Genomic DNA, 18,454 nt, shown 5'->3' with positions numbered 1-18,454 from the left:
TGGATCTCTCACTTGGGTAGAGGAAACCAAGAACTTGGGCCATTATCTATTCCCTTCCCAGGTGCATTAGCAGGAAGCTAGATCAGAAGTGGAACAGTCAATCTGGTGTTACAAGCAGCAGCCTAAGCTGCTGTGCCACAATGATAGCTTCTCTCTCTCTCTCTCTCTCTCTCTCTTAATAACAAGGCCAACACAGTAAGATTTTAAATAATGATCAAGGTTTTTTTTTATTCATTAAGTTTCAGTATCATTACAGAAAATGTATGGTACAGAGTTGTTTCAACATTGTCTTTGCTCTTGATTTCCACATGAATGCTGGTAACACTAATATCTGTACAAGATCAGTCTTTGATTTTATTTTTTTTGTTCTGTACAATTTTTAAATGTATTGGTTAAAAAGGCTGTCAGCACTTAAGGAAGCATTTCCCCATCCCCCAGTTTGTTTGTTCAAATAAAAGGTATCCAGTTACTGCCCACGAGTACTGTGCCGTGAGGCTGCTGGGGTGAGAAACCTCCCCAGATGTTCCACAGGGGATGATTCTTGAGGCAGGGCAGGGCCTCCACCCCGTCCCTCTTCTTTTGGCACTGTGCACATAAACACGAGATACATGGTAAAGAACAAGCAGAAGCGCTCTGGAAAGCGGTTATGAAGCATACTAAGAAGGGAAATCCAAGTGTTGCCTACGCTAGTATAAATAAGCAGACAGCCTTGATTTAAGAGCATAAGTAGTTGTATTTTAAAGATGAGAAAAACACAAGTTCTGCAGGCACCTACTGCTGTCTACTAAAAGCTATCGCTATCAGACCTAGCATTGAACACACAAAGCAATTTGCAAGAAAGGAAAAATTTGCTTTGATATAATCAGAATAGAGTTGTCTGTTAAGATTTATTTTTAGGTGTTTTGTTCTTTAAAAGATATTTAAATTCATTTGAAATATAGTTCAAGATGTTGACTATACAGATCAACTTTCATCCAAATCAGAAAAACTAGCTGTGCCGTTGCATATTACAGGATACAGTCAATGATATGTGGACATGCATCAGAGCTTCTCCTGCTGGTGACCATCATAGCCGCCCAATGACCATGACATCCACCACCTCGCCCTTGTGGAGCTCCACATACTGCTCTGTCTTTGGAGGTAGCATCAACAGTCCATTGGCGCTGCGCATGCTCATCAGACGGCTGCTCATCTGATTACCTAGAAAGAAATGCTCTCGTTACAGCAGCACGTAAGCAGCACAGTAAATACGACGCCGCCTTTGGCGACCTTTTCAGAACGAAAACTGACAAGCAGAAATGCAGGTCTTCAAGGGGAAGAGAGATCATACTGCCCAGTACCTTTTTCAGATAGTGGTACTACTGTATCTCACCCCTCTCACTACAGCTTTTTTTTTTTTTTCACTACAGCTTTTAAAACAAACATTAGAATTGTTGCTTAAAAATATGTAACCAGGTTTTTAAATAAATATGCAAAATACCACAGAATTTCTTCATTCAAACTGAAGTGTTACATGTGTCCAAAAAGGAAGGTTTTAAAAACCGATTAAAATAATAATGATCATAAATGCTGCACTAGGTACAAGGTACTTTACTTAAGTATCTTATTTAATTCTCAAAATACCCAAAAGAGTCTTAGGTAATTTGCCCAGGGTCTTAGTAACTAATTTAGTGTCCAATTTGAATACAGGTCTCTCTGATGGCAAAGCGCATGCACTTAGTCTCTTGATGCTTGCACTTGATAGGACCTTTGTTTAAAGAGTTATACAAAATTTTCAGGATTTGCAATAAAAGTTAGGCAAAATAGGATTAGAGAAGTTGGGGAGAAAATTTGAAGTCTGAAGGTAATACCTATGGAACTCGAACTATCAAGATTGATTTATCTGTCGTTAAACTTCAGCAATACCTAGGGCATGGCTGAGGCCACAGATAATCACATCATAAATTGAGCTTTGTCAGCCATACATGGCAAGGGAGTGGCGACTCCATCCTCCTTAGCTCACCATTTACTGTAAACAAGTTATCTGTCCCACCCTTCTGATGCTTTGTTTAAGCCAGATAGGATAAAAGATGGCAAATCAGGTCTTTTGATGAGTTTTGTCCCTGCCTTGTAACTGAATGTCAAGCTGATAAGTTGTTTTTTTTTCCTTCACCAAAATTGTGCTTAAAAATGGCAGTACCATGTGCTGCTTCGTTTTTTTCCCTCTTTTGGAGCCCCTTTCCATGGTGCTCTGGCTGAAGGTCTTTGACTCTAATAAATCTTGATTTTAAATCTCAAAAAAAAAAATGAACTTTATTATTTAAAAAAATATTTTATTTATTTGAAAGGCAATGCAAGAGAGAGAGAGAGAGAGAGAAAATCTTCCACCTGCTGGTTCACTACCCAAATGACTGCCAACAGCCAGGGCTGAGCCAGGTCAAAGCCAGGAGCCAGGTACCCCATCCAGGTCTCCAACATGAGTAGTAGGTACCCAAGTACTTGGGCCATCTGCTGCTGCTTTCCCAGGTATGTTAGCAGACAGCTGGTTTGGAAGTGAAGCAGCTGGGACTTGAATGGGAGCTTCTGATATGGAATGCTGGCATCACAGATGACGGTTTAACCTTCTGCCATAATGCCAGCCCCTATATTGAGTTTTTTTTCTTTTTTCAACAAATTTTTATTTAATGAATGCATTTTTACATAGATACAACTTTAGGAATACAGTGGTTCTTTCCCCAATAACCCCCCCGCCCCCAGCTCCCATCCCTCTCCCATCTCCTTCACTATGATTCATTTTTAGTATGACTTTATATACAGAGGACCAACTCTATGCTAATCATAGACTTCAACAATTTGCCCCCACGCCCACACACAACATACCGAGTACAGTTTGGGGGAGAGAATTTGCAGCCGATTCTCATATTACAATTCAATAGGGACAGAGGTTCTCCCTGGGGAGCAAGTGCACAGTGACTACTGTTGTTCCTTTAACAATTAACACTCTTTTTTTTTATGACGTCAGTGATCATCCGAGGCTCTTGTCGTGGGCTGCCAAGGCTATGGAAGCCTTTTGTGACCACAGACTCCGTCGGTATTTGGACACGGCCATAAGCCAAGTGGATGTTCTCCTCTCCCTTCAGAGAAGAGTGTCTCCTTCTTTGATGACCCTTCCTTTCCTCTGAGGTCTCACAGAGATCCTCCGTGTAGGATATTTTTTGTCACAGAGTTTTGTCTTTCCATGCCTGAAATACTCTCGCAGGCCTTTCAGCCCGACCAGAAAGCCTTTTTAATCTCACATTTTAGGGTGGTATAGCCATACTTTCTTCCTTTTCCTACAACTATAGTTATACTCAAAACTTACCGGTTGAACAAACATATCCAAATGTTCTATAGTGCTAGATTTGTGTTTCAAAGGTTTACCTAGAAAATATGGCTCAATGAAGTAATTTTTATTTTTTTTACTCTTGTTCTGTTATGCTGTATTGTTTAGGAATAATTTAACTCATTTAACTTTCAAAAAGAAGAATATATAATAATTAAAAAATTAGGTATAACCAATTAAGAAGATTATGTATAAATTGTGTTTTAACAGATGTGAATGACCTACCTGTACTCTGTGCCCAAGGCAGTGGTTCTTGGTGATGCCAAGTGAGGATACACCGATGGTATTCTGGACGAGGATCCAGTTTTACATCACATGATAACTACAGAATAAAGAGAAAAGGAAAGCAAACATGGTCACCTGATCATTGCACAAAACTGCAGGGTGGTGGGAACTGCACAGAGAATACAGCAGATATGGGAAATAGCCTTGTCACTCTTATTTATATACTGCCATCTTATGTTCGTAATACAGGAAGTCCAGGAGTTGAGTCGTTCTGGTGTTCAGCTTCATGGTGGTCATAGTGGGGGAAAAAGGCAGATTAAAAAGATAAAGTCTGTTTTTATGGATTAAGAAGATGGACACCTGTAAATTGAGAAATTGAAGCAGGTATGTTGACACTGAAAATAAATGAGGGAGATCTAAATAAACGAATTCAATGTTCATCCATCCTCCATTCATCCATCCACGTATCCATCAAATTAATGTTAACTCAGGACCTAATACGTGCTGGGCATCATTCAGCTCCCCATTCATAAGCCTATCTTCAACATAAAAGTGAAAGGAGCTTTCTTTTTCTCTTGAGTATTCATTCTCCTAGTGATCTAATACAGTTATCAAATCTTAAGGCAAATGAAAGTCATCTCTACTTAAAGTTATACTGTTTTGATTTAGCTACATCACATGTTTTTCTCCTGGAATCCAAGTGAAACCCAATTCTTGTGTATTTGCTTGATTACATTACACCAACTCAGTTAATGCTGCATGTGTTTATAGTCTTTATCTACTGGTTGGGTAACCTGTCATTATTCCTAAATCATTCTGTGCTAATCTGAGGACAAAAAAATCACTCTCCCTTTCAATCCGAGTATGTCTGTTTTCCAGTACTAAACTAGGAGAGGTACCCACATGGCTGTTGTATTTCTGGTGTTTCATCAGAAAGCCTTTCCCTAGCAGTTACACTGATTGGTTCATGGAAAAATATTGAAAAGAGAACTGGATTGGGGGGGTCTATCAGACACCTAGGTCTACTGCCAGCTTTACAGCTAACTGGTGTGTTGTATTATCAAGTTATTTGATTTTCTATGCCTGTTTATTCATCTAAAAATAGTTAAATATAAACTTCAAGCTTTATTTATTTATTTATTTATTTAGACAGGCAGAGTGGACAGTGAGAGAGAGAGACAGAGAGAAAGGTCTTCCTTTGCCGTTGGTTCACCCTCCAATGGCCGCCGCGGCCAGCGCACTGCGGCCAGCGCACCGCACTGATCCGAAGGCAGGAGCCAGGTGCTTTTCCTGGTCTCCCATGGGGTGCAGGGCCCAAGCACTTGGGCCATCCTCCACTGCCCTCCTGGGCCACAGCAGAGAGCTGGCCTGGAAGAGGAGCAACCGGGACAGAATCCAGCACCCCGACCGGGACTAGAACCTGGTGTGCCGGCGCCGCAAGGCAGAGGATTAGCCTATTGAGCCACAGCGCCAGCCTTCAAGCTTTATAATACTAAAAATTTTAAACTATTATTTTATAGCTAACCTAAAAATGAAAATTTATTTTGTCTTAAAGAAAGATACTTATGTAAAATTGTAGGAGTCAGCTGCATCAAATTGAAGTGAATGAAGTTTTTTCATAGTCTCTTCACAAACAGTCGTTCCTTTTGTAGCTAGAGATGAAACCATTTAAAATTTGGCACTTTACTGAAATGCAGAATTCTGTATTAACCAGTATATTTATTTGTACTGACATTATAATTTTAGAATATTGCATTACTTAAGAAAGCACTTGTTTACCATGAACTTCAGTGTTTAAAAGAATGATGTACCAGAGATAAAAACTTAGATAAACCCTTTTTGTTGAGTAAAGCATCACAAGTGGTTTATGTTTCACTTCTGCTGATTTCTTTTGCTCATTTGAAACTGGGCAGTAGGCCATGGACTAGAATTGTTCCCTTAACATAGGCCTGGCACATAGTAGCCACTTAAGAGATGAAAATTGTATTATTTGCTGTAGCATTATCTGGTATTATTTATATGTAAATGTGCAGGGGAGAGAATTTACTTTTAAAAAAGTGAGGAGACCAAGAACACAAGCCATAGCTGAGGAAAAATATTTTCAAAAAAAGATTTATCTGATAAAGGATCATTATCCAAAATATACTAAGACCTCTTAAATTCAACAATAAGAAAATGAACAATCCAATTTTTAAAAAATGGACAAAAGACCACAACAGGTACCTTATCTAAAAATATACATATGGCAAATAAGCATATGATAAGATAGTCAACATCATGTGTAACCAGGGAATTGCAAGTTAAAACAACAGTGAAATACCACCACACACCTAATGAGAACGGTCCAAATTTGAAACATGAGAATAGCAAGTGCTGGCAAGGATGTGCAGCAATAGGAATTCTCATTCACTGCAGATGGGAATGCAAAATAGTACAACCACTTTGGAAGAGTGGCAATTTCTTACAAAATGAAATATGCTATTACCTGGCAACCCACCAACTATGCTCTTGGTATCTCAAATGAAGTAGTAAAAACTTAAGTCTACACAGACAGGCATGCTAATGTTATAGCACCTTTATGATCATGATTGCCAAAACTTGGAAAGCACCGGGATGTCTCTCAGTAGGTGAATGGATAAACAAACTGGTATATCCAGACTATGGAATATTATGCAGCACTAAAAAGAAATGAGCTCTCAAATCATGAAAAGACAAAGAGAAACTTAGATGCATATTTTCAAATGAAAGAAGTCAATATGAAAAGGCTATATATACTGTCTGATTTCATATGAAACTCTGGAAAAAGCCAAACTTCAGGGAATAAAATGATCAGTGGCTGACAGGAGTTAGGGGGAAGGCAGGAGATTTTGTGAGAAAAAGAGTCTTAAGATGACACACTCCAGGCCCTGAGTGGGGCTGAGACCCACTGCAGGATCTGGTTGGAATTTATGAAGAGGCTACGAAAAAAAATTTAAAGGTGCCTTATTACATTAATTATTTTTGATAAGTGCTATAAAAATTTGGCACTATCTGTATCAGTTCACTAGTGTAGGCATTGAGCATATTTACCCTGTACATCATCTGTCTGAACATACAACCTTTCACAAGGATTAAAAAATCCTTGTATGTAATAACATGAATCAGTTTCAAATCCTGTTTCCAAAGCTTCTAAAACCTAGTTATATTCCTCATTTCCTAATAAGTAAAATAATTTACATTTTCTATACATTATAGAAAGTTCTGTCATTTTAAATACCTCTTTTTAAAATTCATAAGCCATAATATTCTTGTTACAAGGTATCCAATAATATCTTTTAATGATCAATGATCGATCTTAATCAAAATAAACAATATTTCTTTCTACAACTACAAACACCTTAGCAATTTCAAACAATATAACATTTGTTGCAATGCCTGTAGTTTACTATGACATCGGTCAGAAAGCACTCATCAAGTGAAGAGACAAGGTGGACAGGTTAGAAAAGACTGGTGGTTATAACGTGCAGTCTCCCCCTGCTCTGGGAGCATATGAGGTGATGGTATTTTCCCTTTCCATCTCTTCGTCTTTATTTTTTTATAGAAAGGTTTCTTTGTAATTTGAAATGAAGAATTACAGAGAGAAAGGGAGAAACAGAGAGCACGCATGAGCTTCCATCCATTGGTTCACTCCCTATTTTTTCATCTTGTAATTACTCCATGAGGCAAGTTGTTAATATTAAAGGGATTACCTCAGTTATGTTCCTAGAGAAAAATGGTGAGAACCAGTGCAGTACAGGATGCTTTGATGGGATATTGAGCAAACACATGATAGACTGTCCTTGAAAGACTGGGTCAATAATTATATTTGATTAATTGCTAGAATTGTAATTTTTTTAGAATTATATTTTTGATTATGTACTGAAAATCAGGAGTGTTTCACCTTCAACCATGAATGATTAAGGAAATATGTAAAATATTTTAAACTGATGCTCTTCTGAATGCTTTGATATAAAAGAATGACATCTTCTGTACTGACTTGTTAAAAATAATGCAGGATTACACTATCCATAGGATGGTAACATCAAAGTACCAGCATTTAACATCCACTTTACTTCCTCAAAAAACTGGTGCAGGCAATGAGTGTGGCATCTGTTTTGGAGAACAGTAATACATGGTTTCTGTAAGCTGCATCTTGTGTGGTCAGAAAATAGAGATACTAAGATTTACTGTTTCAAGTAAGTGATGAACACGGTTATGATCCAAAGTGGCAGTTTTGTCAGCAAAGGTATATAGGTGATTAAGGGGAAGAAAAATAGGAGCCAAGCAGCCAAGCACACTGATGACCCACGCTTGCAGTTGCAGTGACACAGCTATGGGTGAAAGGTGTCTGACTTCTTCTGGAACCAGTTCTTAATTCCTGGAGCGGATAGGAAATGGGCAGCATCATGAACAACGTACAAGCATCAGTTTGATTCTATGGCATCACCTTGCTGTTGTCAGAATAGGTAGTTACCATCATGTCAGTTTTAAAGAAGGGAAGGTGGATGTTAAAATGATATGAAAGGATTTATAAAAGCTTTGCAAAGTCAAAGTCCCTCTTTCTCTCATAGCAATGTGGATTTTTCTTGTTTTTTTTTTTTTTTTTTTTTTTTTATTTAGCAAATATGAAAACAGTAAATTCAGTGTTGCTGATGTGACTCTAATACTCTGGTTTCTCTTCAGATCATATAAATCTTTCGCCTTTTACTGATGTGACTCTAAATCCAAGCTGCACACATCTGACCTCTTGACCTTTTTGTTCATTGATGACTTTTTTCCTTTGTTCACTCAATTTCAATTAAGTTTATTTTTAAAACTCTAGTTGAATTTAAGTGAATTTAAAAAATGAAGATGACCTCTTCATATCCTAGTTTAGACAGGGGTAGGGAGCCTTTTTCTGCCAAGGGTCATTTGGATATTTAATAACATCATTCATAGGCCAATTATCAACTTAAAAATTAGCCTGCTGTAGATTTACTGAATTTCAAGTCCTGCCTGCAGCTGTCTTGGCAGGGATAGGCCAAATGATTTTGCAGGTCTTACACAGCCTGCAGGCCAGGCATTCCCCATTCCTCATTTAGAAGGTCAATGTTAAAAATATCTAATGCCTGGGTTTTAAAAAATGTTTTTATCCTGTGTTTCTTCAGAGTAACATTTCATTAATATTTTCTGTTCTATGTTTTATATCCCTCTCGTCAGCTAACCTTAGAATTCTATCATATCTAAATTTGTATAAGAGCTCTTGAAAAGTAACGGTTTGATACTGAAGTCTATATTGCTGAGTTTTTCATGAGTAGTGCAGAAATTGTATAACAAAATTAGTTGAGTAGTAGTTAAGTCAGATTAAAGTTAGTGTTTGTGGGGCTGGGGATTCTTTACTTCCAAGTGACTTTTACCACAGGTGTACTTCCCAGCCTTAATGGTCTTCTTCTAAGAAGTATGGTTATTCCTTCCACCTGAATCACCAGAGTCTCGCGTTCTTTGGTTGTTTCTTTCTGAATTATTTGAAATTTATCATTGAGGTCACAAAAAAGTAACCAGGTTAATTGCTGCTGTCTTTACCTGAGAGGAGATAATTCTTGTCCTTTGCTCCATTCAGCTCAGCATGTGTTTAAACTTTTAAGCCTTGCTCTCTGAACTCCTATATGGAGTCACGTAGGAGAGGACTAAAAGTGACCCTGTCCCTCCATTTTTTATCATGAAGGGGAGAATATAATCACAATTTCCATAAAAATTAATATAAAATTCTGGATGTTTATTTTGGTAAGTTAGGAAATCACATTCTCCATTTTTACCGAGATTCAGCTGTGGTTTTTAATCATTAGGCAACATTACCCTGGCTTTGATGATGGTTGGTCGAGGATCCAAGATGCCCTGCATTTTCCTCAGTGCAGGCACAACAAAGAGATTGCAGGTGACCACGGCTGATACAGGATTCCCTGAAAGTCAACCAAACAGTTACTTATCGTGCACCACATACAAATTTGCCAAATAATTATGTTTGTCTATACGGGAGTGACTAGCCACTAGTCTTCCTTTTCTGAGTCGCCTTGAACCCAACAGGGTGCTAGAATACAGGTGTAGACAACCAAACGCCTCAGAAGGCACAAACATTTGGATCTTCCAGTAAAAGAGATTTCTGATACCCAGAAGCTGTTTAACACTATTTCTGCTTTCCTGAGAGTCACTGCCAATCTTCAGTTTTAAAATAGTTTGAGTTTTATACATCTACTTGCTATTTTTAAAGCATTTTAAAATAAAATTACTATAGTAATGTTTGTTACTCCAAAATTGGAAAACACAGGTGAGAATAGGAAATTTATCTATTATCTTCCCTACCCAGAAATTACTTTAAATTAAAAAAGAAACAAAATGGTTTAAGATGTGAAAGGACTTGAAGATGAATACTGTCTCCACCCATTCCTTCCAGTTCTTATGGTCAAGTTCTAAGTCCCAATGTGACTGTTTGGAGACAGGGCCTTAAGGTTAAATGAGATCCTAAGGGTGTGACCTAACCCAATAGGACTGGTGTCCTTACAAGAAGAGGAAGAGGGGCTGGCATTGTGGCATAGCAGGTAAAGCTGCCGCCTGCAGTGCCGGCATCCCATATGGCTGCCAGTTCGAGTCCAGCTGCTCCACTTCCGATCCAGCTCTGCCATGGCCTGGGAAAGCAGCAGAAGATGGCCCAAGTGCTTGGGCCCCTGCCCCTTGTGGGAGACCCAGAAGAAGCTCCTGGCTCCTGGCTCCAGATTGGTACAGTTCTGGCCTTTGTGGCCATCTGGGGAGTGAACTGGAGGATGGAAGATCTCTCTTTCTCTCTCTCTTTCTCTGCCTCTCTGTAACTCTGCCTTTCAAATCTTAAAAAAAAAAAAAGAAGAAGAAGAAGAAGAAGAAGAGGAAGAGGAAGAGGAAGAGGAAGAGTCCCCAGGGGTGTGTGTGCACAGAGGAAAGGCCATGTGAGCACAAGGTTGAATGTGGCCATCTGTAATGCAGGAAGAGAGTGCTTACCAGAAACCAACCCTGCTGGCACCTGGATCTAGAATTCCAGTCTCCACAATTGTGATAAAATAAGTTTCTGGTTTTTGTTATTCTTTTGTTTTTTCTTTCTTTTCTTCTCTCATTCTCTCTCTATTTCCTTCTCTCTTTCTTTCTCTCCCTTCCTTCCTTCCATGGTCCTTCCTTCCTTTTCTTAAAGATTTATTTACTTGAAGGGCAGAGATTCAGAGAGGAGAGATCTTCCATAGTCTAGTTCACTCTCCAAGTGGCCACAACAGCCAGATGAGGGCCAGGCTGAAGCCAAGAGCCAGGAGCCATGAACCAGGAACTCCATCTGGGTCCCCCATGTGGGTGGCAAGACTTTAAGCACTGAAGTCATCATCTGCTGGTAGCGCGGAAGCCTTGGTGTCCTAAGTGGCAGCTGATGGTTTTTAAACCATCCAGGCTATGGCATTCTGTTGTGGAAGCCCAGGCAGACCAATACAAATACCAAGTTCTTTTAAAGTTATAAGAATTTGAAGAATTTAACTGTACTTCTCCAAGAAGAAATCTAGGTGTGTCATGAATTTGGAATGAAGGATCGGCTATGAAAAAAGGTAAACAAACAAAACCATTGGCCTAAGAGTAATACATTTGGTTGCTTCTGTGGTATCATAAAGTAACTAACTAAGCTACATGAATTTGGCAAGTACTTTTATTTACTTAAAATTTTTATTCATTTTTATTTACTTGAAAGGCGGGGGGCGGGGGAGAGGGAGAGAGATCTTCCACCTGCTGATTTACTTCAACAGCTGCCATTTGGGAGTAAATCAATGGATGGAAGATCTCTTTCTCTTGGCCTCCCACTCTCTCTCTGTAGCACGGCCTTCCAAATAAATTAACAAATCTTGAAAAAACACAACAAAACAAAATCCAGGAGCCAAGAACTCCATCTGGGCCTCCCATATGAGTGGCAAGAATCTACGTACTTGGGCCATCATCTTGTGCATTAGCCTGGCAGGTACATTAGCAGGGAGCTAGATCAGAAGAGGAGGTGGGACTTGATCCCCAGTGTGTCAATATCGGATGCAGGCATCCCAAGTAGGGGCTTAACCTGCTGCACCATACTCCCACCCCTACCTCTCAAACCTTTTTGATACTAATTTTACTCATGTATAAAATGAAAGGTTTGGATTACATGATTGTCAAGATTCCTTCTAGTTCTAAAATTCAAATTTTATTAAGTAATTTATACAGTGGTATGTGAATTATATACTGGAGGTGGGGAATGGGCTATAAAATTTTTATCTTCCTTTAGCCCAAGTGCCATTAATTACATCATTAGAGTAAAAGGCAATGATCAATTTAGCTTCCCAATAGCTAAAACTACACCTTCAAAAGTAGTTAAGGATGAAATTTTTTTTAAATTTCAAAATGAGATGAGTGATATTAATAATTTCAATGGAAAAATGAGTTGTCCACTAGAATGGCAGAATTTAATCAAAATCAATTACTTTTCTCTCACCTCAAAATATAAGCAAATAGAAATTTTCCCAGAAAAACAAAAGGAAAAAGTCATTGTTTACTAATGATTAGAAAATTCTCCTAATAGTTCTGCTTTATAAAATTACTGTATATAGGTTGGCGTTACATAGTGGATAAAGCTGTTGCCTGCAATACCAGCATCCCATATGGGCGCCACTTCGTGTTCTGGCTGTTCCACTTCCTATCTATGCTAATGATAGCTCTACGCTAATAGCCTAGGAAAAGCAGTGAAAGATGGCCCAATTGCTTGGGCCCCTCCACCCACATGGGAGACCCAGATGAAGTTCCTGGCTCCTGGCTTTGGCCTGGCCCAGCCCTGGCTGTTGCCCGCCATCTGGGGAATGAACCAGCAGATGGAAGATTCTCTCTCTCTTTCACTGTAACTCTTTCAAATAAATAAATCTTTAAAAAATTACCATATAAATAATGAGTTGCTCTATATAAGAAAAAGAACTGTAAGGATTAAAATCAAATGTTGTGGGTCCGGCACTGTGGCGCAGCAAGTTAAAGCCCTGGTCTGAAGTGCTGGCATCTCATATGGGTGCCGGTTCTAGTCCTGGCTGCTCCTCTTCCTATCCAGCTCTCTGCTATGGCCTGGGAAAGCAGTAGAAGATGGCCCAGTCCTTGGGCCTCTGCACCCATGTGGGAGACATAGAAGGCTCCTGGCTCCTGACTTTGGATCGGCGCAGCTCCTGCCATTGTGGCCATCTGGGGAGCAAACCAGATGGAAGACTTCTCTCTCTGTCTCTACCTCTCTCTGTAGCTCTCTCTTTTTTTAAAAAAAATTAATTAATTGATTTTTTTTTGACAGAGTGGACAGTGAGAGAGAGATAGAGAGAGAGAGAGAGAAAGGTCTTCCTTTTGCCGTTGGTTCACCCTCCAATGGCCGCCGCGGCCGGCGCACTGCGCTGATCCGATGGCAGGAGCCAGGTGCTTCTCCTGGTCTCCCACGCGGGTGCAGGGCCCAAGCACTTGGGCCATCCTCCACTGCACTCTTGGGCCACAGCAGAGAGCTGGCCTGGAAGAGGGGCAACTGGGACAGAATCCGGCGCCCCAACCGGGACTAGAACCCGGTGTGCCGGTGCCGCAAGGCGGAGGATTAGCCTATTGAGCCGCGGCGCTGGCTTGTAACTCTTTCAAATAAATAAAATAAATCATTTTTTTTTTTTTGACAGGCAGAGTGGACAGTGAGAGAGAGAGACAGAGAGAAAGGTCTTCCTTTTGCCGTTGGTTCACCCTCCAATGGCCGCCGCGGCCGGCGCGCTGCGGCCGGTGCACTGCGCTGGTCCGATGGCAGGAGCCAGGAGCCAGGTGCTTTTCCTGGTCTCCCATGGGGTGCAGGGCTCAAGCACCTGGGCCATCCTCCACTGCACTCCCGGGCCACAGCAGGGAGCTGGCCTGGAAGAGGGGCAACCGGGACAGAATCCGGCGCCCCAACCGGGACTAGAACCCGGTGTGCCGGCGCCGCTAGGCGGAGGATTAGCCTAGTGAGCCGCAGCACCGGCTAAAATAAATCTTTAAAAAAAAACCCAAATGTTGTAAATGGCAGTTATTTATGGGTAGATGGGCAACTATAGTAATATTTCTTTATGCTTCTCTGTATTTCGTAACAAATAGTGAACAAGTGTCACTGTAGTGATTTTAAAGTTAAGAATATAGCAAGTAAGTACACAAAATTTAAAATTTTTCTTAAATAATTAATTTATTCTTATTCTAAATGCAGAGAAACAGAGAGAGCTCCTGTTTGCTGGTACACTTCCCAGATGCTCACAGTGGCCAGGACTGGACCATGCCCAATCCAGAAGCCAGGAATTTTATCCAGGTCTCCCACATGGGTGGCAGGTACCCAAGCACTTGAGCTACCATCTACTGTGTCCCCGGGTCTGCTCTGGCATGAATTGGAATCTGGATCTTGAGGCAACAATTGAGCCCACATACTATGATAGGGAAACAGGTGTCTCAATCACTAGGCCACATGCTTGCCCCAGTAAACATTTAGACTGCTTTAAAACTTTTCAAGGTTACTGACAGCTTTAAATGCATGGCCCCCAGGACAGCAGAAACTGAAAATCCTTGTAAATTTCACCACTTAGCTGTTTCAACAATCTGAACATATGCTGCCCTCTTTTGGCCTATTTAGGCTGCTCAGAGGAAGTTTCAAATTAAAGTAGCAATTTGAAAACAGATTTTAATTTTTTAACTTCTTAAGTAGATCAAGAAAGAGAGGGAAGAGAGAGATGGGGGAGATGGGGAAAGACAAGGATTTTTTTTTTTTAAGATTTATTTTTATTTATTTGAAAGGCAAAGGTAGAGAGAGAGGGAGAGACACAGAGAGGTCTTCTATCTCCTGGTTCACGCCCCAGTGACCACAACAGCAAGGGCTGGGCCAGTCCTAAACCGAGTCAGGAATTTTTCCAGGTTTCTCACGGGGGTACAGGGTCCCAAGCACTTGGGCCATCCTCTGCTGCTTTCCCAGGCATGTTAGCCGGGAGCTGGATCAGAAGTGGAGCAGCCCGACACCAACCAGCAGCCATATGGGATGCCGGCACTGCAGGTGGTGGCTTTACCTGCTATGCCACAACACTGTCCCTGTTGTAGTTTAAATAGGAACTTCAGTAGACAAAATAGAGTCTCTTTTAGGCAAGCGAAAGCTAGGGCATGGAGCACATTTCTTTAGATGATGATGTTCAGAGTATTCAAAGAAATATTAAAGGCCCTAAGAAGTTTCATGTTCTAGGTACATTTTGAAGACTATTTTAATTACATGTCTTCTCTCTCAAAATTTTCTATATGAGTGTGGGTATTTGGCATAGTGATTAGAAGTATGCTTGGAATGCCTGTATCCCATACTGAGTGCCTACTTCAAGTGCCCAGTCCAGCTTCTTGCTAACAGGCACCCTGGCAGGCAGCAGGTGATGACTCAAGTAGTTGAGTTCCTGCCACCCACACGAGAAACCAAGATGGAGTTCCCAGCTTCTGGCTTCCACCTGGTCCAGGCCTGGCAGTTGTGGGTATTTGGGGAGGGAACCAGAAAATGGAAGATCTTTGTCTCTGTTTTTCTGCCTTTCAAATAAGCTAAAATAAAAATGTTTTAAAATTTCCTATATGATAAAAATGTAATCTTTTATGCTTATTTTTTTAATAAAAAATAACAGCATCCGTGCTGGCTGTTGTGGTGGCCTTTGGTCTTTTTTCTTTTTTTTTTTTTAGATTTATTTATTTATTTATTTGACAGGTAGAGTTACAGACAGTGAGAGAGACAGAGAGAAAGGTCTTCCTTCCGTTGGTTCACTCCCCAAATGGCCGGAGCTACGCTGATCCGAAGCCAGGAGCCAGGTGCTTCTTCCTGGTCTCCCATGCGGGTTCAGGGTCCCAAGCACTTGGGCCATCCTCCACTGCTATCCCAAGCCATAGCAGAGAGCTGGACTGGAAGAGGAGCAGCCGGGACTAGAACCTGGCGCCCATATGGGATGCCGGCGCCACAGGTGGAGGATTAACTTACTGCACCACAGTGCCGGTTCCTCTTATGCTTATTGATATGGGTTTAAAATTGCTTTTAAAGTTCAGAATTTTTCTGCCTTCCTCTCTTCCTTATATCTCTACTTTGAGATTTACTTACTATACAAAGCAAGCAAGTAGTCTAAAGCTATGAGGCTTATGAATCTGAAAGTAATAAATCAGTTATTTTCTGAAGGAATCTGTGCCAAACAATAGGGAATTGGGCAGAATTATCAGAGGGTAATTTTAAAAGTAAAAAAATAACAAGTAGATACATAAAAGTTCCAAACTGCTTAAAAATTGGTCAAGATTCATCATATTGACTTTAAATGCATGGCTGCAAATAAAAAAAATTGACTTTGAAAATCTTTGTACATGAATCACTTTGCTTTTTCGACATTCTGATGCTGAGAGTTTGTGTTCACGGGGGAGCTGGTAGGGAGTGATGTGATGTCAGACCCACGAGGGGGATCTGGCTGAGAAGCACCATTACCAGTAACCTCATCTTCCCTGGACTCTCTCCCCTCAACTAACCCAACCTTGCAAGGACCAGAGGGAGTTTAGTGTTTTTTTGATCTAGTATTTGCATAGGTGACTCAAGGCTCTTTGGATCCTTGAGCACAATATTTCCATTGTGAGAAGTGACTGGACTGCTAACCACAATCAATTTCCTGTGAGGAAAAGGCAGGTGCTCCAGAAAGATGATGTGACAACTAACATTCGATTATCACCTTAGGGATTGGGAAGTGCTTTGGAAGATGACGTGTACTTTTATTTTCATACCAACCCTATGACGTAGGTATTATTTCTGTTTTGACAGGTAAAGAAACAGCCTCAGAGAGGTTAAATGATTGTGGGTTAGTAAAGCTGAGACTTGAGCCCAGGTCTTTCAGATTCCATGTCAAGTGATCTGATAGGGGACTTGGTAATGTGAGCAGTTCAAAAGTCTTTGATCACTTTTTCCATAAAAATCAGTTCCAATTATTCTTACCAGGTAGTGCAAAGATAATTTTTCTTACACCATCGATATCCAAAGTAGCGAATGTTGTTGGCAGGCTAGAGAAAAAAGAGGTAACTTGTTAGTGATCACCAAAATGGTATGAGTCAATTAAGTACTCCAGTTTTCTTGCTATGTGGCTACCCATACAGATCACTTAAATAAAAATACTTGTTTGTTAATTCACCTTTAAACCTTGATACTCTGAAATATTTCAGGAGTACCTAAATATATTTTTTAGCATCTTCAGTTTTCAAGTAATCAAACTTCTTGGTTTTGTGTACCTTATTTTTTTTTCTTGCTAGTATTATAAAAATGTACTTTGAATCCTGGCGTTCCCAAGTTTCCCATCCCTACAGTTAATAGTCTACTATTTTTACTACAGATTTATAATAATTCTTATTGTCAAAGACTGCCTCATAATATATGTCGTCTCCCTATTGTTCAAGATGAATATTTCTTATCTTTTAAAACTATACAAAACTATACTCAACAACACACATAAAAGCTCCCTATCAAGGGAGACTTTTGAAATATCCAAATAAATACAACATCCTGACTAGAACAAAACTAAGGCAACAATAATTTTTAAAAATGATCAAATTATATTTCCTTATAATTCTGACACAACTCTTATTGCGGGGGGGAGGTGAAGGGTGAGCAGCAGGGAGGGAGTGAGTAGTTGAGAATAGTGATTTTTTCCCCTATTACATCTCATGTAGAATTTTAGCTAAAACTCTTATATTAATGAAACTTGAGTGATGAAGCATCTTTAGGGAATGCTGAAATTTCCATATAGTTGGAAAGTTATACTTTTAAGCATCCAAACTGTATATATTTATTTTTGCAGGTTGATCTTTCAAAAATGGATCACTCTTGGCACGCGCCACGGCTCACTAGGCTAATCCTCCACCTGCGGCAACGGCGCCCTGGGTTCTAGTCCCGGTTGGGGCACTGGATTCTGTCCTGGTTGCTCCTCTTCCAGTCCAGCTCTCTGATGTGGCCTGGGAGGGCAGTGGAGGATGGCCCAAGTGCTTGGGCCCTGCACTCACATGGGAGACCAGGAGGAAGCACCTAGCTCCTGGCTTCGGATGGGCGCAGCGCGCCGGCTGTAGCAGCCATTTGTGGGGTGAACCAATGGAAGGAAGACCTTTCTCTCTGTCTCTCTCTCTCTCACTGTCTAACTCAGTCAAAAAAAAAAAAAAAAAAAAAAAAAAAAAAAAAAAAAAAAAAGGATAACTCCCTCATTCCCTTTTGTAATAATGCAGGGACACTGACTTTTTTTTTATACCATTGCTATCATTATTGCCTTACGTGATCCTGCCATAATGCAGTGATGTTAGGTCACGAGGGTACTGTGGGTTGTTTTCACTCTACACTAAGCTCCCTTACTGCCGTCCTTCTGTCATTCTTGCTTCTGTCTTTTTCACCCTAGTTTTACCTGTGACTCCCCTATAATGCCAGCCTGCCATCCTCTCAACCCTGAATGCTGATTTAGGTATGGGAACCAGGGTAATTGTCATATTGTAGAATGATGAATATAGTAACGATGGAACTATTTTATTTTATTCATTTAAAGATTTATTTTATTTACTTGAAAAGCAGAGTGACAGAGAGAGAGGGAAAGACACAAAGAAAGAGATCTTGCATCCTCTGGTTCACTCCCCAAGTGGCCACCATGTTTCTGGGCCAGGGTGAAGCTAACCAGGAACTCTATCCAGGTGTCTTACATGGGTGGCAGGGACCCCAGCACTTGAGCCATCTTCTGCTGCCTCCCAGGTACATTATCAGGGAGATGGATTGGAAGTGGAGCAGCCAGGACCTGAACTGGTGCT

General features: G+C 40.4%; 1 protein-coding gene across 21 annotated transcripts in view; it reads right to left on the bottom strand.

Annotated features, from left to right (window-relative positions):
- Positions 1–201: 201 nt before the first annotated feature.
- Positions 202–18,454, bottom strand: part of GPHN (gephyrin) — a 568,860-nt gene continuing 550,607 nt past the window's right edge. For all 21 annotated transcript variants that reach the window (XM_051826366.3, XM_070065114.2, XM_070065116.2 and 18 more), the window contains 4 exons: positions 16,614–16,678; positions 9,440–9,543; positions 3,587–3,683; positions 202–1,200 (listed from right to left, as the gene is read on the bottom strand). In XM_051826366.3, coding sequence (XP_051682326.1) covers positions 1,067–1,200; positions 3,587–3,683; positions 9,440–9,543; positions 16,614–16,678 — 400 coding nt within the window. In that variant the 3' untranslated portion in view covers positions 202–1,066. The remainder of the gene's footprint in view (positions 1,201–3,586; positions 3,684–9,439; positions 9,544–16,613; positions 16,679–18,454) is intronic.

Source organism: Oryctolagus cuniculus, chromosome 20, assembly GCF_051225735.1.
Source record: "Oryctolagus cuniculus isolate XC-2025 breed Fujian yellow rabbit chromosome 20, ASM5122573v1, whole genome shotgun sequence".
Taxonomy (NCBI): Eukaryota; Metazoa; Chordata; class Mammalia; order Lagomorpha; family Leporidae; genus Oryctolagus; species Oryctolagus cuniculus.
The sequence above is the reverse complement of the archived record's forward strand: the minus strand, read 5'-3'. Positions and strand labels throughout refer to the sequence as shown.